This window comes from Parasteatoda tepidariorum, chromosome 7 (genome assembly GCF_982258835.1).
Source record: "Parasteatoda tepidariorum strain Cologne lab strain chromosome 7, Ptep-v5.0, whole genome shotgun sequence".
Classification (NCBI taxonomy): domain Eukaryota; kingdom Metazoa; phylum Arthropoda; class Arachnida; order Araneae; family Theridiidae; genus Parasteatoda; species Parasteatoda tepidariorum.
This window is the reverse complement of record NC_141761.1, coordinates 30,333,003-30,359,613: the sequence shown is the minus strand read 5'-3', so window position 1 is coordinate 30,359,613 and position 26,611 is coordinate 30,333,003. Positions and strand designations below refer to the sequence as shown.

General features: G+C 27.9%; 2 protein-coding genes across 5 annotated transcripts in view; one reads left to right on the top strand and one right to left on the bottom strand.

The window, feature by feature from the left end:
- The window catches only part of mbc (dedicator of cytokinesis protein myoblast city), a 78,563-nt gene extending 66,271 nt beyond the window's left edge, over nt 1–12,292 (top strand). Inside the window, exons 34-41 of the mRNA XM_043057605.3 lie at nt 512–601; nt 1,944–2,075; nt 3,353–3,474; nt 4,687–4,716; nt 5,175–5,415; nt 6,434–6,539; nt 6,630–6,850; nt 10,720–12,292. Coding sequence (XP_042913539.2) covers nt 512–601; nt 1,944–2,075; nt 3,353–3,474; nt 4,687–4,716; nt 5,175–5,415; nt 6,434–6,539; nt 6,630–6,850; nt 10,720–10,854 — 1,077 coding nt within the window. The 3' untranslated portion in view covers nt 10,855–12,292. The remainder of the gene's footprint in view (nt 1–511; nt 602–1,943; nt 2,076–3,352; nt 3,475–4,686; nt 4,717–5,174; nt 5,416–6,433; nt 6,540–6,629; nt 6,851–10,719) is intronic.
- An 11,124-nt stretch (nt 12,293–23,416) lies between these two features.
- The window catches only part of LOC107455669 (rho guanine nucleotide exchange factor 17-like), a 259,700-nt gene continuing 256,505 nt past the window's right edge, over nt 23,417–26,611 (bottom strand). For all 4 annotated transcript variants that reach the window (XM_087167607.1, XM_087167608.1, XM_043057607.3 and 1 more), the window contains exons 22-23: nt 25,857–26,027; nt 23,417–23,807 (exon numbers count right to left, since the gene is read on the bottom strand). In XM_087167607.1, coding sequence (XP_087023733.1) covers nt 23,551–23,807; nt 25,857–26,027 — 428 coding nt within the window. In that variant the 3' untranslated portion in view covers nt 23,417–23,550. The remainder of the gene's footprint in view (nt 23,808–25,856; nt 26,028–26,611) is intronic.

The window sequence follows — 26,611 nt, the reverse complement described above, 5'->3', positions numbered from 1 at the left end:
AAGGAGAATCCCTTTCAAAATAGATTTTTTACTCAGCTTAATGCTTGCTTGATTATTTAAATAAGTATTGCTGCTGAATAATGAAGTAAGTCTCATTCATAGTTGTCAGCATTAGTTTTTTCTTTTTTTAATAATCTAATTTCTTGACTTTTTTATTTTTTGAGTTAAAATAGTGAAGAAATATGTTATAAATATCTATATTTTATTAAAGGTTTGCTCCTCCTCAAAATAATGAATTAAAAAATACATTAGACATAATAAAAACATTTTATATTCATTTAACATTAGAGCTCCTAATGTTTCTTGTGTCTTATGGATAGTATATAATATATATTCTCTCAAGATTTGCTGGAATTTTTCTGTTTCTTGTTAGTAGTTATGATAACTCTAAGCTATTTGTATTGTTTTGATTCGATAATTTGTTGCTAATAGTGAATTAATATTTATTTATATCAAACTAATATTAGTACTTCCTATAACTCATTCCTGATGTTTTAATATTTCATTTTAGGCATTTTTTACGGATGATTACATTTCAAAGCATAATTCTAGAAAAGATGTTGAGGGCATACAAAAATTAAAAGATGTAATTGCTCGACAGGTATAATATTTATTTACTATTAATTATTGTTATTTGTCACATTTTTGTAGAGAGCAGCCGTGCAGTCTTGATTTACAAACCTAAAATAAGACTTCGTAGCTTGATGATTTTAATGAGCATTTTAAGCTATACATTCAATTTCGATAACAAAATTGGATAATTTATTAAAAACTAATTACAGAATTTTGACTTGTGACAATATCAACAGTGACACAGTTTAAAAAAATGTTCATTCAAAAAAATGTAATGTTACCATGTTACTTAGGGCAAAGCCTACCAATTCTCTGAAGATTTGTGAAAATATTAAGAATTTCACGGAAACACAAATATTTAAAAAAAATGTATGTATGCGGGAATGCTGACTTTGCATTTCATATATATATATCCGTTGTTTAACAGCCGGCCCAATTTTGGGCTTACGACTACTAATGTTCAACTCCGTAGCCTTGTAATTTTGAACCAATCCAGAAGACAAGGAAACTCCTGCATCAGTACCCCCAGATGTATTGATTTGTTATTGAAACATAGAGGACTTTGCGACTTGAGAGATTTAACGTGCACCAATCACCATTTACTACACGGGGAGTCTTCGGCCGACTTGGATCGAACCCACGAACCCTTGGACATGGTCCCAGTGCCCTGCCAACCCGGCTATCCTGGTCTTTGACTTTACATTTTGTGGAAAAGTTTCTTCTAAAGATAGCAAATGTTATAATATATGATTCTTTGTTTGGTAAATTTTATTTAAAGTTATTTTCCTCAGCACTGTATTTGACAAGCCACTTTATTCTAGCTTTCTTGTTATGAGTGCTGTTAGCGAAATTTTCACACTCTTCATAATAGCTGTATTTGCGTTTTAGCTTTAAGTTTGGTTAAGAGTTAACTGTGTTACAAAATGGAAATTTGACTTTTGCAAACGATTGATACCACAAGAATTATATCGAAGTAAACTAGAGACTAATTAAAACATTTAAACATTAAAAATTTATTAAAATGTCAGGTGTTGTAGACTAGGCCATTTAGCTCCTGTTACAAGGTTAACAAAAATAAGATAAACAGAGATAACACCTAACATGTAATTTAGCCAGTAACGTTAGTGTATTGGAGCCTTGGCACATTACAAGATTAAACATACAGTGTGAGTAGTAGTTTTAAGCTTGATTATTTTGCAACTTTATTTGCTTTATAGCATTGTTTGTTTCCTTAAATAAATGATTTTTTTCTTTTTAACTGTAAATAAATAATGTAATGTGTAATAATTAAACTTTTTTCTTTTTATATCTATACAGCTTTCTAACAGTAGTAATTTCATGTGTATTCATTTATTTATTTGGATTTACAGGTACCTTTACTAGAGGCTGGTATTGCAATTCATAAAGTTAAAGCACCAGAAAGTTTAAAACCTTTTCACCAACACATGGAAGAATCTTTTCGAAAACTAAGAGCTAATATTGAAGAAAAATATGGAAAAAAGGTAAGGCATTATATCATGCGAAATATGAAAATAACAGGACCCAACCAAATGCATCATTTGTATAAATTTGTAATATATTTAATTGCCTTACCTAATTAATGCAATTTAGTCCTCATTTCTTTTTCATATTGGCCACAAAGTGAAATATAATGCGTGTGAATCAACGAGTCATAAGCATAAATATGATTCTTAATCAGAAGTGACAGAGTGATTCTTAATCAGAACTTATGGTAGTATGTCATAATTTCACCCAAAATTATCTTAGAAATATCACTAACACACAATTATACACTTTTGTTACATTATGAAACCCTGCTAATCTAATATGCCAATCCTCTAGAAGTTAGGTTGGCATGAATGTTTGCAACTTTGAAAATTAAAAATTTCAGCCTCTTTATTTTATTTTTATTCAACAATAATTTTTCAAGCACCAAAACTTTCCTGGATAATGCTTCTCTAAGTTCCTAAATGTATAATTGCGCTTTTAACAAAGTTGAAGACGAAAAAATAATAATTGTTTTCCTATTTATTTCAAGTAATATTTTATTTCATAACTTATTATTGACTAAAAATTTTAATTTTTTAAAATAGAAATTAGTTTTAAAGATTTGAATAATCGATTTAATTTTTTAAGATTCTATTCTAGAATACATTTCAAATGGGTTTAACTTAAAATATCATGGCCAAATATCGTTTGCGTCGCACACTATATAAAATTCCATGGCAATCTTTGTTGGGACTTTGTCGAATAGGGGGTGGAGCCTATTAGTTGATGATAGCATGCAAGAGTCCAATGTACCCTTGCTCAAAAACTAACTAAATAAATACAAATCTTTAACTATAAAACTTAACATTTAATTAATTACAATCATTTTTACAAAATCTGAATATATTCTTGCAGATGTCTAAATATATTCTCGCAATATAAATATATTCTTGCATATATGTAATCTAAATTTATTCTTGCAGACCTTTCAAATACATCTAATACGTTTGTACAGAGTGCGGAATTTAATATTATTAAAAAAAAAAAATTTCCTCCTTCACATGAGAAAATGAAATAAGAAATACCCTTTTCCCGTCATTCTAGCTATTGCCACTGTTACATCTATTTCCTTGTCTCAACATCTACACACTTCTGACTTAATCCTGCATAATATATAACTAATTTTTTTTGTTGGGTTCATTAACTTTTTATCTATACTTATTTTCACAAAATAATAACTTAAATCTTGAATTAAGAATGTTTTTAAATTTGTTTTGAATGTTTAATTTAGGAGCCACCCTCAGAACTACAAGATAGAGTATCTGTAACTGTGCGAAGAGTGAAAACAACTCCTCCAAAATCAAATTCAAAGGAAGAACGGTTATCTGATATTTCAAATTTCGTTCTAGAATCGTAAGTGCATAATTACTGTCATTATTTTTACATGTTTTAAAACTTTAAAATGTCAGAGCGATAGGTGAATAAAATTCTGCTTAATTACAAAAAATATGAGCCCCGTGTAAAAGTACTATTATTTGTAACTAATTTATAAGTTAGTTGGTGTGCATTTCTAAATTTTATTCATTGCTTCACACAGTGAATTATGTTTATCTGAACTGCAAACTTTGAATGTTTCAAAGATCATTTATACTCTTTAATTGTTTTACAAATAGCAGAAATTGTTTTGTCCCAGGGAAAAAGTTTTTACTATTTTTTTTTTTCCAAATTGATTTTCTTGATGTATGTAGTATTCTAGCAAAAATTCAAAATAAGGTAATTCTGGAAAATGCCTTATCCCTTCAGTTTTGGCAATCACTAACTGAATATAAAAATATGCTCAGTGCCTTTAACCAATGAACCATCACAGCTCAGTCAAATATTTGTGACTCTAATAGTTTTTTTTAAGTCTGCATCGAGTTCAGTACAATAAATTTCTTTAATGAGCTATGGAGGAAAAATTCATAATTTCTGAAAAAAGATAAAAAAATTGTGGACTATTTCTACTTATAAGTTTATTCAGGATTCTTATAGACTATTTGTTCATTATAGTCAGAAAATGTCTTTAATTTTCTTTGATAGTTTAATTTTGCCAACTTTTTTTGTTCATTAAAATAATATGTTTCTTACACATATAATTTTTTCATAGGTTTTGATTTACTTTTTGAAATGATAATTATCTATATTCCCTGATCCTGCTTAACATTAAAAATTGTTAAAACTATGAATTAAAAGCTAGTTTTTAATAAAAAATTTTTTTACAATTTTTTAATTAATTTTATACCATTCTGAGCATACTAAACAAGCTAAAATTTGCTTTGAAAATTGCTTATTTAGTTAAAAAAAATTTTATATGGTAAAAAGATAATAATTTATGTATTCAAAAAATTTTAGTGTTTTGCGAAAAAAGTTTTGTGTCTATGTTATTATAAAAATAAGATGTTTGATTATTGTAAACCATAATTTTTATTTTTCACATTTTTTAAAAATGAAAAATATAACAGTTCTTCTGACTTTTTTTATCCGACTTTCTTTGAAGAAATGCTTCAAATTTTTTAAAACCTGTAAAGTTTTGTATAAATCCATACCATATCAAGCTATTATTTAATTTGATGATTATTTTTGTAGACCCAGGAAGAATGTGCAATCAAGTATTAGGTAAGTAATGATTCTCTTTTAGAATTTTTTTTCTAAGAGTTAAATGTTTAATGAGAGTTTTAATGTTAAATGTTTATTAAGAGCCACAAATTTCAACTGCTCTCCTGATTAAACTATTGAGATAATATTTTGCAGATTCCAAGTTCCTCTCATAATTTTATAGTCAAAAATCCAAATACATCAGAAATTTTTTTTTATTTAGAGAAAGTAAGTTTCATGTCTGATTCTGTAACTTAATTAATAATTTGCAATATCTAAGCAGCATATTTAAGGTGACACTCATTAGCATTGGCACTTAGTTTATGATAGTTGGATCATTAAAACAAAAATTCTTGAGTTTGATATCTTTTTTATTTTGTGTACTGTTACTGTAGCATTTACTTATGAACAAAATAATGCTAAAAATGCTAAGCTCTCAATTGCCATGATCAAGAGTAATTTTTCATCATTTCTTTTAGTCTCTCATCAACTCAGTCCTCAAAAATATCACCGGGTGTACGTGGAGCCTCAATTTTTGTAAAATCCTCTTCTGTGAGTAATTCTAAAAGCAGTGGCAAGAAAAGTCGAGAAAACTCTACTTTGACCCTTCGTAGGAGCTCTTTCTCATCTGAAAGAAATGAATCTTCACAATCGCAGTGGTATGACACTTCCCCAACAACTCCAAAAGGTGATGGTCCTGTTATCGAACTAAGTGAACAAGTGAGTTTGTTACTATTGTCCTCTTTGTATAGTTCAATGCTTAAATTCTAATGTTGTGGAATATGGTTAATATTATTATGGTTGTTGTACAGAAATATTCACTCATAGAAAACTCTACCACTCGCTCTGAAGAAGTACTCTCTTCAATAGGCAGAAGTACGTGGATTATATCTAATTGATGAAAATATTTTAGGCTGATAGAACAAGGCTGATTGTGCTCAGGAAAAAAAATCCGGATTTTTCGCTATCTGTGATCCGGAAGTTTCTGGAGATTAAAGGTTCAGAAGTTTAAAAAAATCATTGATCACAAAAGTTTCCGGGAATCAAATTTTCAAAGGTGGAACTTAAAAACACAGTTTATTTTATTTGTTTGTAAGGGAGAGCCAGAGAGATACTTTATGGGCTTGTATTCAAGATTAATATTCCTTTTTTATCAGTAAATAGTTACTCTAATCATAAACTCAAGAAAGAAAGACATATTTGTAAATTTCAATTACTTCTCCAGGTCATCATAGGTATGTGTAAATGGTATAGGTATGTGTAAAATTTTAAATATATTTTAAGTAAACTAAGTAATAGTGAGAAAAAGGAAAAAATCTTGTTTAAATTTTTTTCTAATTTTCCATTTTAATTATTATTTTTTTTTTTTACTCAAGAAATTTTTCGGAATTTTGACTTGGGCTCATAATCACCCCTGTAAGAAGCTCTTCTTGTTTTTATCAGAAGTCTTTAGTAGGGTCCAAATTTACTAAGAATGTTTACAAATTGACTATCCATATAATATAATTTTAACAAATTAAAATATTTAAACGTATTTCAATGAATTTGCATAATTTATTTTTAAAAAAGAAAATTGTAATTTTTCTTTTTGGTGCGAAGATATAATTTTTTTTCTAACGATTTTCGAAAATTGGACTGTGTGATCTATTATATTTTGTTAAAAGTGATTTCTTTTTGTGTAATCATCTGAAGTTTATGTGCTTAACTTCATGGAAATATTTCTTAATCTATGATTTAGTTGACACCAACAAGGCCGTTGCGATCAGAAATGGAAAAACGATATAGCCGACCTTCAAGTGGTCAGTTTCGCCACCAAACTCCTTCACCAACTGGAATGAACAGATGTAAGATATAGTCATGCAGAAACATTTTTATTTCTTTTGTTTTAATTTATTTAAAAATATATATATATTTTTTCAATTGAACACTTTCAGCACCAAGCTCATCACTGTATTCTCTATCATTGCCATCAACACCTTCAACATTATCTTGCATTTCTCTTACTAACACTCATGACAACGGAGAAGAGAAACCTCCTCCCCTGCCTCAGAAACAAGCTTATGCAGATTATACTAATATAACTGAAGATATGCAGTTCAGTACAATTCCACGTAAAAATTCTGTGTCTTCCTTTACATTACGTGCTAAAAATAAGGTAAGCACAAATGGTCAAGTTCTTCATGAAAATTTTTTGATTTTATTACCCTAATACTATTCTTCCTGTTCATTTTTTAATTGTTTAAACATTGATCAACAAGTGAAAGGATTAAAAAAAAACTAGCTATTATGATAAGGTTTAAAAAAGATTTACTAGTATATTAATTTTCAATCGGAAATAATGGCACGACATCATGGAAGAAAAAAAAAAATTCTGTGTTTTCTGTTTTTGTTTCTTTTGCTGTCGTTTGTTAGCAGCTGAATTTCGTGTTCGTAGTCAGAACAGTTATTGTATTGAATTAAATGTGGTGCGTAGTTGTTCAAGGTTCAAAATATCCAATGATTGTATAACAACGGCTGTAATAATGATGAAATAAGTGCCAGGAATCTTTTAGTGCTTGTTGGGACGGGGGTGTCGGATAATCTGAGTTCTACTGTATATGGAATCTATGAGAGAGACTAATATCATTTTGGACTGAGTTACCACTCTACCATCGTGGAAAATTGGAAAATGCAGGGAATTTTAAATTTTTCTTTACAAACTGGGAAAATACAGGGAATTTTATTTCTTATTTTTGTCTTTAAAAAATTGCTGTCCTCTCTCCAACAGATGACACTTGAAAGTGCAATCTATTAAATATTTATAGATGATAGTAGCTATACCTCACCTCATTCACCCACCTATACTATACCTCATTTACTATAGCAATATTTGTTTTAAGTATATTGAGCTGTTGTTTTAAGTATGTTGCTGTTCTAGCAATTGAAATTACCTGTAGTTGTAATGAAAGCTCACACAAGAGCATAGTGATTGCGTGTTTCCTCTTAATATATTGTAATACTTAATATATTGATTTATATGTACATGAATTTTTTTTTCTAGATTTAAGTGGCAAACATGTTGGATACCAGCTTTTTCAGTTTTTTTTGTTTCTCTAAAGAATAGCAATTATTGTTAATCTAAAATATTAATTATTTTAATAAGATAAGGATAAAAATAAAGAAAAATAATACAAAAATAGCAGTTAAACAAATTGCCTAATGTACGTAAACATATTACCATAATGGAAAACAGAAAATTTTGAAGTAATGTAATTTCACACGAAATAATTATAGTAAAATCATTTTTATTGACTAAAGTAAATGTGTACAGTAAGCCATCATTGTTTTCGTGACAAAATGTCACAATTTGTCTTATTACCTCTTAAAGATGACATGGGAAAGATATGTAATCCCTCCAAGCATTCGGGAGCTATTAAATGACTATTAAAATGTGAATTGTAACTGGCTATCCATAACTGGTTATTAAAATGTGAATTTCAATACAATTTTCCAATATCATCTTTAAGAAAGTTATAAGCTTGGGATATTTTATTATAAAACATAACGAGCTCATGTTAGCTAAAAAAAGAGAAGGTATCAGACATAATTTCTAATAACTTTACTTCGAATGATCAGATTTTCATTGACTTAGTGTCAATCTTAAAGGTACAAGTTTTGACTCCAAATATGCTGATTAATTAGTGCTATCTATTAATTTAGTTACAAAATTAGGCACAATATCATAGTTTTTTGGAATGTACATACTCTTTTTTTTTAACATCGTTTCGGTTTTTGGTCATCACTGCTATTTGGAAAATAAGGTCCCAATAGTTTTGTCAGGAGAGCACTTTGAAATTAGATCCCCTTAATGTTAATTTCACTTTTTGTGCATTTCTAAGCATTCTCGAGAATTTCTAAGCAAATCGAAGCATTCTTTTACACAATTATAAAACATGTTTATCTTAAAATTATTTTATGCAAAAAAATTTATAATTTTTAATACATATTTACTATTTTTATTATCTAATTAACAGCTAAAAGTGTTTTGATTCATAACTTTAAACTATGTAATTTTAAATGTCAAATTCTAAAATATTAAAGAAAACAGACATATATTTTTTAAGAAATTAAAATTTGAAAATATGTTTTTTTTTTTTAAATTTTATAACTCAAAAACTGTTTGATTTTGTTTTATATTCATTTATTTTAGAATTCAGCTATTTAGTACTTATCACAAGCAGCTACTTAGTAATTACCAAAAGCAATGTTTGATCACAAAATTCAGTATTAAAAAAAATATTTTCATATTGAGGTTAAATTTAAACCAATCTAAACTTGTTTTGAAATTTTAATTTATTGAGTGAAGTGATAATTTTAATTTCCTTCATCCTTAATTTTACAACTAATAATCCTAAAATCTGGATATAAAAGGAAAAGACTGTCCTTCAATTTCTTTAAATAAAAGGGTGTGGGTAATTTTATTTTGGGAGAAAAAACAATTCATCAATATTTTTATTGTGACAAATAAAATTTTAATATGCTTTTTTTTATTATTTTTTTACTCCCTCCATTCATGTCAATGAGTAGATTTCTTAAGAAAATAGTTATTAAAGCACACTTTGTTTGTTGCTGTTGAATATTCCGATTAAATTGTATTTTAAGAATTTTTTTTATTATCCATCTGGATATACGAGTTGTGAAAAAATGTTAAAGTTTTTCTACCTACTCTCTGTGCTCTTGTTTTGCAACTGTTTCCTGTTTGACCATTTCATATTAACCTGTTTCAGTGAAAGTCTCAATAAATGTGTGTTTTAGGTTAACTCCTTACTTACCATTTGCCTGTGCAAATATAAATTTTCAGGACGTGTTCAAAATTAATGAAACACACAGAAACCTCACGTGGAAACTAAATTATTGTGTGATACTTGAATACAACATATTGAAATTTGATTTTCTAGTTACTCAGTAAGGTAAATGTTGATACTAATGACCTGTTTTTAAAAGCCCATATCTCATTTGAAATTATACATGATTTGCTAACAAAAAATGCAAATTCTGCAAATTCAAAAAATGCAAATGCATAATTCCCATTTTTTCTTATTTTAAAATGTTAAACTGCTGATGACGAGCAATCTAAATAGCCCAAATAAGGCCCACCAAACTCGCTTCTCCACTATTTAATTTGGCTTATCTATTACTTATTAGCATTAATGGCTAAAAGGTGTGACTTATTAAGAAATTGTTTTGAAATTAACAAATAATTTTAATTATATCAACCAGACTTCTAAATATTTGCACTATTCAAATGAAATTATGATTATATAACATCCATTTACTATAAGAAATATATTGTGGCTCCTTTTTTTTATTGCTAAGAATAGAAGGTTATTCAAAAGTTTGGTAAGTTTAGAATTCTGGGTACCTATGCTTCTCTTCATCCTCCTTTTTACAGAGATGATTATGCTCTGGAAAAAATCCGGATTTCCAGATTTTTCGTTAATTGCGATCCGGAAGTTTATGGAAATCCAAGGTCTAGAAGTTTTAAGAAATCACCGACCACATTTATGTTTAAAAACTCTTGTGTTTCTTGTTCTTCTCTATGTTTAAAAACTAAAAGACTTAAAACTCTTATTTAAAAATATTAGAACTATATCTATTAGAATTTATTACTATTAGAACTATTAGAATTTATTCTTGGCATCTCTTTCATTTGTAAATATTTTTTCTGGTAGAATAATAAATATGATTAGTGATAAAAGTTAACTTATACATAATTATTCATGTAAATTAGGTTGCATATAATTTATTTTAAATTTCATGTTTTGAATATATCATTGATAAAGGCATAAATTTTTTGAAGTGAGTTATTAATGATTTTACTCAAGAAATTTTCAGGATTTTTGAGTTCGGCTCACAATCACCCTTGTTTTTTATTAAAACGGACTTCAAATGTAAAATATACAATCAGCAATAAAGATGTCTAGCAAAGATCAGTGTGTATAATACTAACGGAAAATCTGTATTATAATTTTTATTATTTCATAGCCACCTCCACCACTACCAGTTAAAGAAGGAAACATGTCATCAAGTCCTAGATCTTCAATAGATGAGACAAATTCAGTTCCTGAACTTCCTGAAAGACCTACTAAATCATCATCAACAGAGTCTCCAAGCAGTTGATGAAATTGCTAGTCATTTTCATTTCATTTGCCAAATGCATGAACTGTGTCATAGCTGTGATGTTATATTTTTTCTCAAGAGTTTTTGTGCATTTCTTGAATATGTTTATATGGTTTGTGTCATTGTGATTTTTAATATTGCAATCATCTAGTGTCATTTGTTTTTAAAAAAAAGAGGAAAAATTTATTGTATAATTATATTTATAAAGCATGATCTTGTCAGATTAAACTATAAATGTATCATTATTGCCAATTTTGCTGAAGTTGTTTCACCGTACAGTATTTATGTACATTGTTATTAAACTTTTAATTATTGTTAAATAATTGTTGTATTTTTCTTAGTATATTTACATAAGTGCATTTAAAGAATAATGATACTATTTTTCCATTAAAAGTTTCTACAATGACAATGCATTAATATATATTTTATATCTCAAAAGATTGCTCAATAATGAAATATTTTTCTTACCTCTTTATGATCTTTTATGATATATTTTTTTATCAGAATTTATTTTACTAGAACACAAAGCAAATTTATGTTTTGTTCCTAATTTTATAAATAATAAAAAAACTTTTTTTAAAAATTTATTTAAAAAAATTTATTTCAATTATAAAACAGTTTTAAAATTGGTTTTTATCAGTCGTCATTGATTATAAAATTTGGTTATAGAAATCTTCAAATTAGCCATGCATAATAAAAAGAACTTTTTAATATTTTTTAAAAATGAAAATCAGTTTTGATATTTTTTCTTAAATCAGTCTATTAAACATTATATTTAAATTTTTTTAATACTTAATTTGCTCCTAAAAAACAAATGTAAGTTTTACTGTTTCTGTTATTCATTATGTGTTGCATGAACACCAATATTGCATTTGAAAATAAAGTATCTGTCTAAATTGTATTCTGAATAAATGTAATTAAAATATGGCATTTAAAAATAGTTTATTTCTAAATTATATGCGGATTAAATGCTACTAAATTCTAAATTGTATGCTAAATGAATCTAATTAAAATATGTAGTTTAAAAATAGATTATTTCTAAATTATATGCCAAATGAATGTAATTAAAATATGATATTTAAAAATAGATTGTTCTAAATTATATGCTGATTAAATGCTTAAATTCTAACTTTTTAAATTGTAAGCTGAAAAAATGTAATTAAAATATAGCATTTGAAAGTTTCTAAATTATTTGCTTATTGATTGTTACTAAAATTCTAAGTTGTATACGGAATGAATGTAATTAAAGTCTAGCATGCATTTGTATTTGACTATATTATTCCTAAATTTTCTGTTTTAGCTCTACATCAAATATAGTCATCATTATGAGGGAAATCTTCAGTTTTATTTTTATTGTTTTTAATATTTATTGAATAAAATTTAAAATATCAATTTATGAAACGTTGCTTTTTATCAATAAATATTTTTTTGTACCGTCTTTGTCGTATTTTATTTCTGTCAAGAACTGCAAAATATTTGACTTGTTCTAAAAATAAAACCAGAACTCCCCTAGGTAAATGAATCATAATGTTTTTAAATAAAATAAATCATCCTTTTTTAAAAGTGGAGTTCAATTCTAATTTTATGCTCACAAAAAATAAAATTACAGAGAAACCCCAGACACTCTATAGACCCAAATCTATAGATCTTATAAAAAAATACATAATTATAAATAATAAATTATATTGAACTTATTACAAGGAATAAAACTTAAATAATAATGGTTAAAAACTATTAAAATTCAACCATTTACTTCAAATAGTTTCCCCCTCCCCACTTTTTATCTTTTAAACTTGTCTTAAAATTCAAAACCTTTTTGAACATTAAACGCTTTCTTTGTTAGTTTGGTCTTTTGAGTTCCGCGAAAGGCTTTCCAAAAAATGGCGGAAGAAATTTAGTTAGGAAGATTATAATTTAGCAGGTGGTCGCCCATGCATTTCTTTATAAATATTCGGGGTTAAAACTGCAAGAAGGAAATCTTACAGTTTTAACCCCGTATGTTCTTTACCCCCTTTTCTACTTTGATACCAGATGCAATTAAACATTCTTTTCATTTAAAACTTTTCTCCTTTAATATTGCTGTCTTAAACAGCAAACAAATCTTTTGTTGTTTCGTGATTACGGTAGGCTAGTAATTTTTGACTTGTTAAAAATTATAATATTGATACCTTTAATGTTAGCCTTTCGATGGTGATTTGAAAATTTGTCGTAATAGCGTACTTTTCGTAATGTGCCGTATTTAAATAAAATGAGACTGAATCACAAATAACATTTTTATTAACAGGCAAAATCAACAGTTACAAGAGACTTCACATAAAAATCTTTCTTAACATAGTATTTCACCGAAATCCATGATTTTTAACCAAAAATATTTCGTTCATAAAATACAAAAATTTCGTAACAATATATAAAAAAGCGATTTCATCTCGTCCGATTTAAATCGGATTCAATGCACTAAGATTCTTCAATATCTACATCAAAGCTATTTTGGTTTATAATGTATAACGCGTTACTATATTGAAGTTACTTTTTGTACGTACATAAGTACTCGCCTCTTGGTGTACTTATTGAATAAAAACAAATTTCACTTTGGTCATAGGCCATTTAAAATATTTCATAAAATTTTAATTTTGTATGGGAAGTTCTCCAAGTCCCTACTTGTTATTTTGACTAAATCATTCTTGAAATTTACATATTTATATCTTACCAGTAACTTTAAATCAACTTTTAAAACCATAAATAATGTAGCAAAAAGTAAATTTATCGCTCGGGTACTATAACATCTAACAAGTGCCATTATAAATGTTGTGACTGAAAACTTGGCATAAATGATGGTACTTATTTAGAATCGAAACATGCGTCCATTATTTTGCTATATTATTTGTGCTTACATCAAAGGTGATCTTTTTTCAATTTTATTCTTTTATAATATGGCGCATGCTACTGTAAATGTATGAAAACCGGCCTTCTATAGAATGCCCCGTCATTAAATAGAATTTCTGAAATTGACCAGCAATTATATTAATTAGACAAAGTACATAATGATTTTCACATTTCATACTTAGCCTGAAAACTCCATGCATTGTCTACAATCACCCTTCTATATAATGCATAGTCATTGAATATAATTCCTAAAATCGACCAATAATACAATGACTCGGCAAAGTACAGTGCTCAAAAAATAAACGGACAACAAGGAATAAACTTTGATCTAATGATCATGTTCTAGGACTCAATCTTAATGATTCGAACGGTTGACCTCAAATATGTTAATTAATTAAAGCATACGATATTTCAAGTTACGAAATCAGACGCAAGACGTACTTTCTCTGATTAAACATACCTGTTTTACGAAGAATTCGGAATTCTGACCCCCAAAATAAAGGGAATAACCGTAATCTAGAGAGCAGTCCAGAGTTTAGACCCCTTGATGCTTTTATGAATTTTGCCATATCTCTAGAACATTTTAAGCGAATTGAAAAAAATTTTGGGGCATAATTTTAAATCCGTTTATATTCTAAGATAATTTCATGCAAAAACTAACTTTTAATTAATATTTATTCTTTTTGTTATTATTTTATTTAATAATGGACTGAAAATTTTTCAATTGAAGGTATATTGTTTTTAACATCATTTCAAGGAATTTAATTTTACATGGCAATATACAAAACGTAAGCGAAATTGGTCGATTACTTGTAATCGAATTTTAAACAAGTTGTCTAAATAAAATTCGATTTCTCAGAAATTATTCGACCAATTTTGCTCAAATTTTATATTTTGCCATTTAAAATTGCATTATTTGAAATACTGTAAAGAATTGTATTAAAAAATTGTATACAATACAATTCTTTTTAGTATTATTGGATAAAATAACAGATATTCGAACTAAAAGTTATATTTTGTATAGAATTAACTTTGGATAAACGATATTTATAATTGTTTCCAAAATTCTTTAAATTCGCTTAAAAAATTCTGGAGTTAAGATTAAATGCGCAAAAAGTTCAAGGAGTCCAAGCTCTGTACAGCTCTCCTGATCAAGCAATTTCGACCATATATCCTAGACTGCTGCTACCCCTTAAAAATTTGGGGGTCGGAAATCTGAATCCCTCGAAAAAAAGGTATGTTTATTCAGAGAAAGTACGTTTTTGTGTCTGATTTTGTAAATTAAAGTATCGTCTGCACTTATTTATTAGCATGTTTGAGGTCACTCCCTCGAACCTCCAAGATTGAGTCAAAAGACGAAAAGATCCGATCATTAGATTAAAAGTTATGCTAGGTGAATCTTCTTTTATATGCACTGTACATAATGATTCTCATATTTCGTACTTTGCATAAAAGCGCCTTTCATTGCATACAAAGACAAAGCATTTTATAGAATGCTGGCATTTCGTAAGTTGACGATGAAAGGTGTATGCAATGTTGAGTCATTGCATAAAAGTCCTAAAATCAACCAGGCAATACACTCATCAGACAAAGTGCGTAATGATATTTCATCTGAAAACGTTAGACATTGCATGCAACGACACTAGGCATTTATAGAATGCTGGTTTATCTTACATTGATGGCAACAGATACACGCAACATGTTAGAAAGTTTCAATTTTTATATAAAAAATTAATTTTAGTAATTTTTATTTAGCATTTCGTCTAACTATAACTAAATTAATATTAAGTTTTGCATAATATATAAAAATCAGAAGATTTCTGTAATTTACAATGATTTTTTTTCTTTCATTTTCGCTGATCCAAAATACGTATAGTTAACCTTCACACCTTGGATAGCAAAGTCAGAATCTAAAATATGATATAAACAGTATAGAGAAATTGGAGTAAAAATCTTAACTTTCACAGTTTTTGGATATTTGTGTATGTTTTAATATTAAGTACTAAGTTAAATTAATAATGTCGGTTGTTATTATGGTTTGCGCATGATTTTACAATTTGAAAATAAATATTTCTGGAAAAATTTTAATTGTGTTACGAGGCTTTTTCGGAAAGTAAAGACACCTCAGCGATAGTAGCAAAGGAAAAGTTTCTGTGAGTCCGTACGGACTGTAACCTTGGACGTTTCACTTATCACTTGAGATCATTTCCTATTTTTACAGTGAGCCTTATTTGAACATCACGTCTTTGTCTGCGTTTTCATCATGGAAAAGATTTTGCTTACAAAATGTCATGAAAAAGGTATACAAAAGCCCTACAATTCGAAACAAACGCAGGGATTTGCTGAGAAGCTTGCAGCATGATAACGCTCGTCCTCACACAGCGCTTCAAACCAAAGCAGCACTACTCTAGAGTTTTAAATGGAAAATTTTAGATTATCCGCTTTACTGTCAGAACCTTCGCACTTTCGCTTATTTCTTTACCTGAAAATACCTCTTGCAGAGCAAAACTTTCACGAAAATGAGACATAACTTAAGTTGAAATGTGGTTCCGACAACAAGTGGCAAAGTCTTAACTTAACAAATGCTTTGAGAATTGCGAAAAATGAAGTATAATTTGTAAGTAATTTGTAATTTAATCAATTAAAATGGTTTCAAGAGAGAATGCAGCAGCAGCAGCAGCTTTTTTTTTTTTTTTTTTTTTTTACTTTTCGAAAACGCCTCGTATTTATTAATCATCAGATGAAAGCTTGTTGCAGATTTTATACATCTATTATCACGCCAGAGCCGCATTAAATTTAATAAAAAAAGGAGCTTACTAGACAAGAGAATTTAGCATGTGCAGTTCTTACAAAAAATTTCTCTAGTTTAATTAAAAGTTGTAAAGTCAACTTTTTAAAATTCGTTTCTTTTATACTTAAATTTACAAAATTAAGAATGTAGAATTTCTTTTTAAATGCACAATAGACAATATTTTTTGAGAAGAATCATTAGGCAGTTTTCAATATTTCTTTTCTAAGCATGATTTGCAATTGGCAATAATTGATCATGATTGGAAAAAAAATTAGAGCTTTGTAATTTAAATTAATTTTGTTAAAAAATCTAAATCACAATTTATATATATATATATATATATATATATATATATATATATATATATATATATATATATATATATATATATATATATATATATATATATATATATATATATATATATATATATATATATATATATATATATATATATATATATATATATATATATATATAATTATTATTATTGACTGGAGTGGAAATAATTTTGGCATTGTCAAAATTGAATTTATAGCCAAGATTCCAACAATGTGCAGTGATTGATGATTTCTCGTAATCTTGATAATAGGCGTATCTATCGTGTTCTTTTACAACGTTACGTTTTATATTTCAAATCACTTTTGTTTCTACTCATTCACGTCTGGCAAATCTTGAAAATGGGCGCCTATGTTTGAGAGCTTGAAATATGTTATTTCCTACTTATTTTATATTTTTGATGCGAATGAAGTTTTTAATCAGGTAATTGGTAGATAGTTAAGGATGTAGATTTTATTTACGTGTTTGTATTAAAATAATATCTGGGTGTATAATTTTTATATTTTAAATAATAACCAAGAAACAATTTCATCATGCTACTATAAAAGTTATTATTCTATGTATGCTATAACACAGAAAATGAAATTTCAAGAAAAATATTTACTTAATTGCTTACTAATATCTAAATTGTCAATTTAAAAAGAAAAAAATACTTTATGTATAAATAATATAATATTATTTTCTTAAAAGCTGCTCATAGATAGTTAATGTTTCACTGATAATCATCCAGCTAAAATTTCAGTGATAATCATCCATTCAAAATCACTGATGTCAATGAACCAGCTTAAATGAAGAATAACAGAAGTGGTTAACATAAATTAGGTAAATTTATTAATTACTCTTGGATCGTTTTGAGATTAGTGGTGTATTAAGTTCTTTAAGTAGGAATTAAAAAATTTTCTACGGCTCTGAGTCGCGGACTGCAACGATTAATGAACCACATTACATGTTATAATAGAATGACATAGATGATACAGATGTGCTTTTACATAAAATTCAAGTAAAAATGTTTTAAGCAGTAATAAAAATATTGACAGTACAACACTTCACAAGCACATGCACGGTCACGATTGAACAACATATACATAAACACATTTCAAATGTAGATATATGAACATACAAATATTGTAATTACGTAAAAATACATATAAAGTTATTGAATCCGACATTTATGCTGATAAGTTGATAATTAATGGGTTCGGTACAATAACAAGTTACGTCCAGTTTCAGAAATCCCAATAACTAATTCCTCTGAAAAATTGCAGAGCCAATACAATATAAATACTCAATAGATTTATATAATCCCCCTTATACTATTAACCATACAGGAAAAGACTGGTTTTATATACTTCTTCATTAACTCAACAACCCAGGGTGAGCCCCGGCCTTCTCAAAAAGTTTTTAGTTTTTTCCAGGCTAGTCTTTTACCTGCAAGTGTTCTCCAGTTTGTTGTCAGCAGTGCTAGTCGGTAAACTTTCTAGTGAGCTACAATACCAGTAGTTGCATATTGGTGTCAGATTTCTGCACTATTCCAAGTACATATGTTGCCCATAATAAAAAATGAGAGGAAATTTAAAAAATTCACGGACTTTCCTTGTTATTACACAATGTACCTCAGTTATTGGTCAAGAAATGTTCGTAGAACTTTTGAACATGGCTTGTTTTATTTTGTGTCACAAATCATTTCATACACAATTAAACTTTTAAATATTTCTTAAATAAAACAAAGATTCACTCTTTTACTAAAAGCTCTTACTTTCAATATGGTATTAATTTATTACTCTTGATCAAAATTTTAAAAAGTAAAATGCTTAATTTTAAATGCTCAAACATTTCCCCCTTTTTTTGCTATCTTAGTGTAATTAGATTATTTTAATACCACATCCAATATAGTTTTACATTTTTCACCTGAGTTCTTTTAAATAAGATTTATAACGGAAAAAGTCTAACCTTTTGAATTTTCGATATTTATTTGAGATCAAAATATTTTTTTTTCTTTTTTAAAAACTTTTTGAGATATAAAGGCTTTTAAAAAAGAGTTCATGCTTCTAAACACTATTAAGAACTGTAATCGTTAAACTATTTTCAGTACGATACACAAATAATAAATGTATCCATTCGCATCATTAATATTAATAGCACCCTGAAAACATAAGCATTAAATGTTATTAAAATAGATAATTACATCTCTTTTTCTAAAATCGTTTTTGATATAATTCAAAAACATACCTTTAAATAAATATATGCAAGTAAATGAATATATACATTTAAAAATTATTTCAATATGTATAAATTTATTAAATCTAATTTAATAATATATTATAATAGCGAAAGTTTAGTTAAAAGATTCTCGAAACATTAAATTCTTCACAGAAATAAATATTAACAAATAACGTCTCAGTATTAAAACTAAAAATGTTTAGAATCTACCTTTTTTTTGCTAAAAAAATCTACTTTTTCTCTATTAATTCCGTGAAAGCTCTATAAGAGTAAGAGAATAAATTTTTAAACAAATATGTATGAAAAATATTTAAATATTTGTACACAAGTTAAAAAAAACAACAAAAAAACAGAAAACATTTTTTCAAATTAGTGAAGGATATAAGTTTAAGGTGTAGAAATATAGCTGTGTCTCTTTATTATTTTATATTTACAAGAGTACAGAATAAATGAGATATTTAATTAATAAATACTACTAATTTTTTATATATCGGTACTATTAAAACGATATTCTAGGGTATCAACAACCCTTTAAATGTGGGTATGATATATTTAATTCTGGCATAGCTCAGAGCACCAAGACACTTTCATTATTGATACGTTTAAAAGAAGTGTATCTTCACAGCTATGAAACTCCAAGTCATATACATAATGCATTGAATAGATTGCAAAATATTGAAACTTTGTTTTTAAATAAGTACATTTACTTTATGGGATCTTAGAAAAATATTTTAAAGCAAAATTTCTTCCTTCTCGGTTTTCGTGCAGTTCATGAGCAGGCAAATTTATATCACTCAAAATTAAATAAATACAATTATTCAATATTTCCTGAAATATTGAATACAGTTACTATTTAATTTTTAAGCAAAACATACTAATCAAAAAACATTAAACTAAAATAAAAATTCGAACGTTTTTAGTAATAAAAATTCAACATGATTCTGCATTTCTAGATTTTTTTATAATAACAATTTATAAGATGAATTTGAACTATATCCAGAAACCGTCTTAACCCCTCGCTTCTCGCTCCCGTCAAAATGACGGGATGAGGTTTCGCCCTCTATTTTTCGCTCCCGTAGAATTTCCGGGCTGGAGTGTTCAGTAGTAATGCGCCAATAAGAATAAAGCTAATTCATTTCGTTTGACCGGAAAAAATTTTATTTCTCATTTTACACACCAGATGGCAGTACCAGGATTTTTTAAGGTAATTATAGATAGTTAGTTTATTTTTAACTAGATGTCAGCACTAATCAAATACGTATATTTGGCAAAACAAGCACTTTTATAACTGTTTTCTTGAAAATTAACCGATTGTTAAGGGGTTAGACTAATATTTTATGTATCTTAAACATGTTTTTTTAAAAAGTTTTATTATTTATCGCTTATTTGGCAAAATTTCATCGATGATTCTTTTCAAATTTTTTGCCTTAACTTACATCTTCAGTAACTTAAATTTATGCAAACGAATACAAATTAGACTGTATTATATATACATTATTTCATAACCATAAAATGAGCTATATAAAAAAATTAGCCTCATTTGCGAGTTATTTATCGGATATCTTTCTTGTAAGGGGAAAATCTTATTCCAACATCATCAGAAACAAAAGTAGCCAATATGGCTTCTCGTTCTCAGGCGTTGTAATTTGGTTTCTCCTTTACATAAACTTCCCTTAGAGAAAAGTATTCATCATGAGAAAAAAAGAGGGGAAGCAGGGGCAAACAAAAATATATAAAATTATTTAATATCAATTCATAATTATTCAATATTAACTCTAAACTATAGTTCAGGTAACATAAATTTTTCTTTTTGATACATACAAATACATAATGTTTCATACCCAGATTATTAAAATATAGGATAATATATTTACACATGGAAAAATCTCGAAACTTTTTAACGTTATCTGTTAAAAAATACCGATATTTATTACAATTTAACCAAATAAAAATCCCTATTACAGACTGAAAATTATCATTATAAATTTAAGCAATAATAAGTTGGAAATAATATGTAATATCGAATATGTTAGAAAACTCGTTTTAAACTTTAATTTTTAACTAGCTTAAATTTAATCACTTACTTGTTTTATTGAAAGAATTTTTGATTTTTAAAGGATTCATATTTAGCGAAACTCATATCCCCTTCTCTTTATAATTTATATATTTTTTACAAAACTATAGATAAATTGCTTTTTTCTACCTTAATTATACTTATTAATTATGAATTAGAAAATAAATAAAAATGACAGAAAATTAAGTGTTTTTCAAGGCAATCTTTGAAAATATCTGCAGTTATTATTTATTTATTTATTTTGCATTAATATAGTGTGTATGGAAACATCATTAGTTTAAATTATCCTTCGAAACTTGTTCTCTTCGATATTAATAGTTTATATTGATTAAAACCACATAAAAATTGAAAAAAAAAATTCAAAGATAAAATATATTTAAATAAGATCAGTTTCCGTTTGAAGATATGTATTTATATTTTTTATTTATATAGATACCAGACATTTGATCACTAAGCCATTAGCTTTAATCTTGCTTCCTAATATTAAAGAACAATAGAAAGATGTGTATACGAAATATTTAAAACTTATTTAACTTCTTTTTATAAGTGAAAAAAATAAGCACTGTTTCGAACAGTTATTTAAGTAAAGTATTCATGAACAATACAGGGTAAGTACTGCCGAAATAAAAATATATATCATACAGACAGGGGTTAACAGTACTATACCAAAAAGTTCACAAACACACTTTCAAAAATATTCAACACTGTCTTATACCATTTTATATTAACACTTGTGTAAAGTTTTGAAACCTAATGAAAAACAATATTTAACAAAATTGTAATAAGAACAGTCTTCCTTCACTAACCTAGAATAATGAATTAACACTCGCTGTGAAAATTCATCTTTAAAAACGTTAAAAAAAAAATATCAATGTATTGATAAGTATTTGTGCATTTAAATAAAGCAGTGTCATCAAAGTAGCATTGAAATATTCAAGGTATTCTTCATACCATACGCTTCTTTAGTATCCTCTAGAATTCCTATACAGGGGTTTAGGGGAGGAAAATAATCATACAAATAAGAAGAATTTTTATTAATGTATGATGTCTTGGTCACTTTATTTACAATAGTGGCAAATTTAAAAAGAAAAAGTAGCACTTTATTTATTGGGTGAAATCAAAAAGTGCATTAATTTCTGTGAAGTTGCAGGCTTAAATTTCAAGTTGATATCTTAAATTAGATCTTTTACTTTAATAATTTTTTCGATGCCACTGTTAAATTTTCGTATGCGAAATTATCTTTCAATAGGTGGCTACGAATCTTTCTATTGGTGGAATCCTATCTTTCCTTTTCCTATCTTTCAATAGGTGGTAATTTCGGCAAGAATTCAAAAAAATATATGCAAAGGGTGTTATTTAGAAAAGACCCCCTGCATTTTTGTTGAGCTCTTTCTAATATTTTGAAACAACTACCTCTATTTCTCACTTCATAATCACAAAATTACAACATTTATAAAAATCACGTACACTTTCTTACATTTACACTTTCCTCAAAGGGAATATAATTCACTTTAGGCAATCTTATAATAACTTAAGTCTTAATTTCCCTTTATTCAACAACTCATTGGTTAACGCTTACTCTATTCAACATAATGTTTTAAATCGCTTAAAAATTGAGATCGTTCTGCGATAACTGGGTTAAATATTCCACAGAAAGAATATTTTAAAGTAAATTTTAAATAATATTTTATCTAGTAAAAATAAAAATATAAACAATCTAAATTTTCTTGAAGCAATCCATAAGAGCCAGTAACTGGGTCCAGGGATCATGGCAATGTTTCCTGGACCAGTTACTGGCTCTACAGTTCCACAATTTTGAGACCAATAGCGTAACTTGAAGATGGCAGAATTTCAAGATCCCATGCCCTTCATTGTATCAACTTAATGTCGAAATCACATTGCTTTCGCGATCCTTAAAATAAACTTATTTGTTAAAAATTCTTTAAAAAAAAATGAATAAGTAGAACAAGCTAAATAAGAGAAAGTGAAATTGTTCATTTAAAAATTGCTAGTATTTTAAAAAGAATATTTATTTTTTCAAATAGTATATTAGCATTAAAATATCAGGAGTATCTAGAATATTAAAGTCAGCCAGTTCCAAAAAGCATTATGATAAGCAACGTTCTGATTTCATTACAATAGTCATAACCGCAATAGTGGAACCGGAATAGTAAAAAAGGGAACTAATTAGGTTAAAGCACCTGATTGGTTCCTTTACGTCACGTGATTCTTAAAAGATTAGATGAATGTTTAGGTGGATGAATTTCCATCCTTAACTTTTAAAACATTATGTCAGATAGAATAAACGCAAGCAGTAAATTCTTTAGGAATGAAAAACATAGAAAAAAATGGCACATGACTTCAAATCTTTACTTAGTCTGAAGAATGTTCACATTTTCCACATGAGTATGTGACTGGTGCTGTCGTCACAACCAATGACATCAGTAGTTGAACTGCTTTTGAAGTGTTCATATCCGTCTCCTCCACTAATCATGAATGCAGATGGAGTTTCCGAATTGGAGGGAAGTGCATTTCTGGGTCTGACCTCATCACAAGATCTGGCTTCGTTCATAAGTGAACTCTCAACAGATGTTTCTTTTATGTTTACTAAGAAACGAACGTGACCAACGTGTCCATGTCGCAAACCTGTGCAAAATTATGAAATGAAATTTGAATCTTTATACATACAGAGTGCAAAGAAATTACTGTTTACAAGGCACATAATGAAGAATGAGAATTACAGTGACCCTCTTGTTGAGGCATCTCTCCCTCTATGTTCCTGCGTATGTAAATTGGTAATTTTATTAATCTAAATTATCTTACTTTTATGTTTATTATTAAAAATTGCATTCTAATAGGTCCCAGAAACAACTGATATGTCGTAATTTAATGAACTCGAGAAGCTAGCTAAGTTGGCCACTAAATTATTAACAGTTCGCGGCCTTATTAGATTTACACATTCTCGTCCTATTGGTCGAAATTAATTTTTGTTTCGTAAGCAAAATACTAAAAATAATTAAGAATTTTTTTTTCATGGATGAAAAACGTTACTTTCTTTAAACAGAGGTTGTTAAATATTCATTATTTTGACTTTCATGTATCCCCAAAACCTAACGACAAAAGTAAACAGTAGTGTTTAATATTAGCAAAGATCAGTACAGTTCTTTGCTATAGCGGCTGGGAGCAGAAATATCACAAATACAGTTATTTCTGAACAGCAACTTCTGTATTTTTAATGTATATTTTAATGTAATTTCAACGATAATTAATGGGGAACAATTTTTTTGTTGCATTTATACAAATATTTGGTCTTGTCTAATCCAGGTGTGGAGTTTTCAGATCTGAAATTAGTTTTCTCCTAAAGCTACAGATTTTTTTAAATGAAATTTTTAGTCTATTTTTTGTTCAAATGTACAAGTTTAAAAACGATATATGTAAAAAGGGGGTCGCGTTAATGTTTCTATAAGCTTTTAGGGAAGTTAAGACATATCATCAGAATTGAAATTGCATAAGAACCCATGACCATAAATGTGATCCTACTCGATTAGGGACGTTCTCTTATTATGAACTGCATAAGAAGAACTAGTTCATCCGAAGAAGCAGTTTATACGAATAGGCATACGAAGAAACAGTTATACAACTTTATTCTTCTGTCACGTCCTTGTCCTTGTTTCTACTGAAAAATTTTGGTTTTAGCCGAGAAAAAAAAAACTTGTTTTTACAAGCTCCTGTTTTTAATTCGTGTCGATCGACGCTTTCAAATTCGCCGATCGAAAGAACGTTACAAGTTATCGACACAAATATAGTATTTTGCTATTGCAAAATATTCACAATTCCCTATGAATACACAAAGTTGATATTTAATCATGGAATTAACTAATATTTTTGAAAACCGTTTTTTGCTATTTGGTTGATCTCCGTTGTGGGTAAAAAAGTCATCTGCGTGAAACTTATTTATTATTTTGCACATTTTCAAAATGGAACAGAATCAAACTACACACTGAGAACTTTTAACGCTAGATTACGGTATGTATGGCCACTGATCGTAAATTACCACTATGCTAAAAAAAAAAGTATCTTTAGTTCCGGCCTTAACGCTATTAGAGACTTTGGCTGTTTGCTTGTAACATCAAGGCGAATCGTTAAACGCGTGAAACGCGTAGCGTATTAGTACTGCCATTTGTCGAGGAGTGAGAAAGTCGTAATTCGTTTCCCCTAGTTACTAACATGAAGGGAGTGCGAGAAAGAGATCTTTTTTGGCACCAGCTAGGACCAAACCTGGCCCTTTTATGTTTGTAGCCTAATGTTGTAATCAACATGATAAAAGGTGATGAATTCAGTTTGGAAGTTATATCCAAACCTAGCTGATAATAACAGTAAGATATCTCGATTGATACAGTTATTTAGAGCTTTTTCCAATAGGGTTATGATTTCTGGCCAATGGCGGCTGCTCATCCTGATTTTTATTTTTAAACGAAGATTTCTTTATGTTCGGTATACTTCTTTTTCGAAGAAGAGAGCTGGCCGCTTAATCTAGTAACTTGCTGAATTTCGTTATAATTACGAATTTGGGGCTTGTTAGGGGATCTGGCCATTTAATTAAACGATCTGCTCCTCAAATTTTAAGGGACAGTTGTTAGAGTGAATATTATTACAATAGTATTTGATATGAGAATAAAAAGAGTTGTTTCTTACCATTTATGTTTGGTATTGATTCAATGTGCGTGGTCGATGGGCTAATTGATGGTATTGGCAAATTTAGAATGATTCCTGCACTGGTGCCTATCCAGAGGGTATCGCTTTCGACAGAAAGAGAAGTAACTCTTAAGCAAACTAACTTATGTTGCCTTATGATTTCATCATAAGCTGAAAAGATATTAACATAATTTATGTTACAAAATAGCACTGACAAAAATAACAATGACAAAAATAGCGTTTAGTACAATACTGAATTTTTCTGCAGCCAGTAAAAGCTACTCTTTAGGAAGAAGTAATGTATTAAATAGAATGTTTCGTCATCCCCCCTTTAACTTTTTTACTATGACACCCATAATAATTTTTTTATAATCATTATTAAGAATGAAGTCATTATAGCCTACAGGCTGGAGATCTTGAAATAACATTTAGAAGAGAAAAAGAAAATTAAATTAATTAAATCTTTATCAGATTTTGTCGAATTATTATCAAGATTTGTCACAACTTAGAGATGGAATTAGATTCTATAAAACCAATTAATTTCTTTAATGAAGCTGGAGGCGTTCCCAATTCCTGTTCTCACAATTAAAAATTATTGGAAGAAACTTTTAGTTTCACGTGATAAAAGTGATGATTTATGATTTTAAGGAATTTTAATACCATTTTTATGTAATAAAACCCAGATAATAATTCGTTAAAATTTCAATTAAGGGTTCATTACTTCTCATTTAAATGTTAATAATCTTTATGCATAG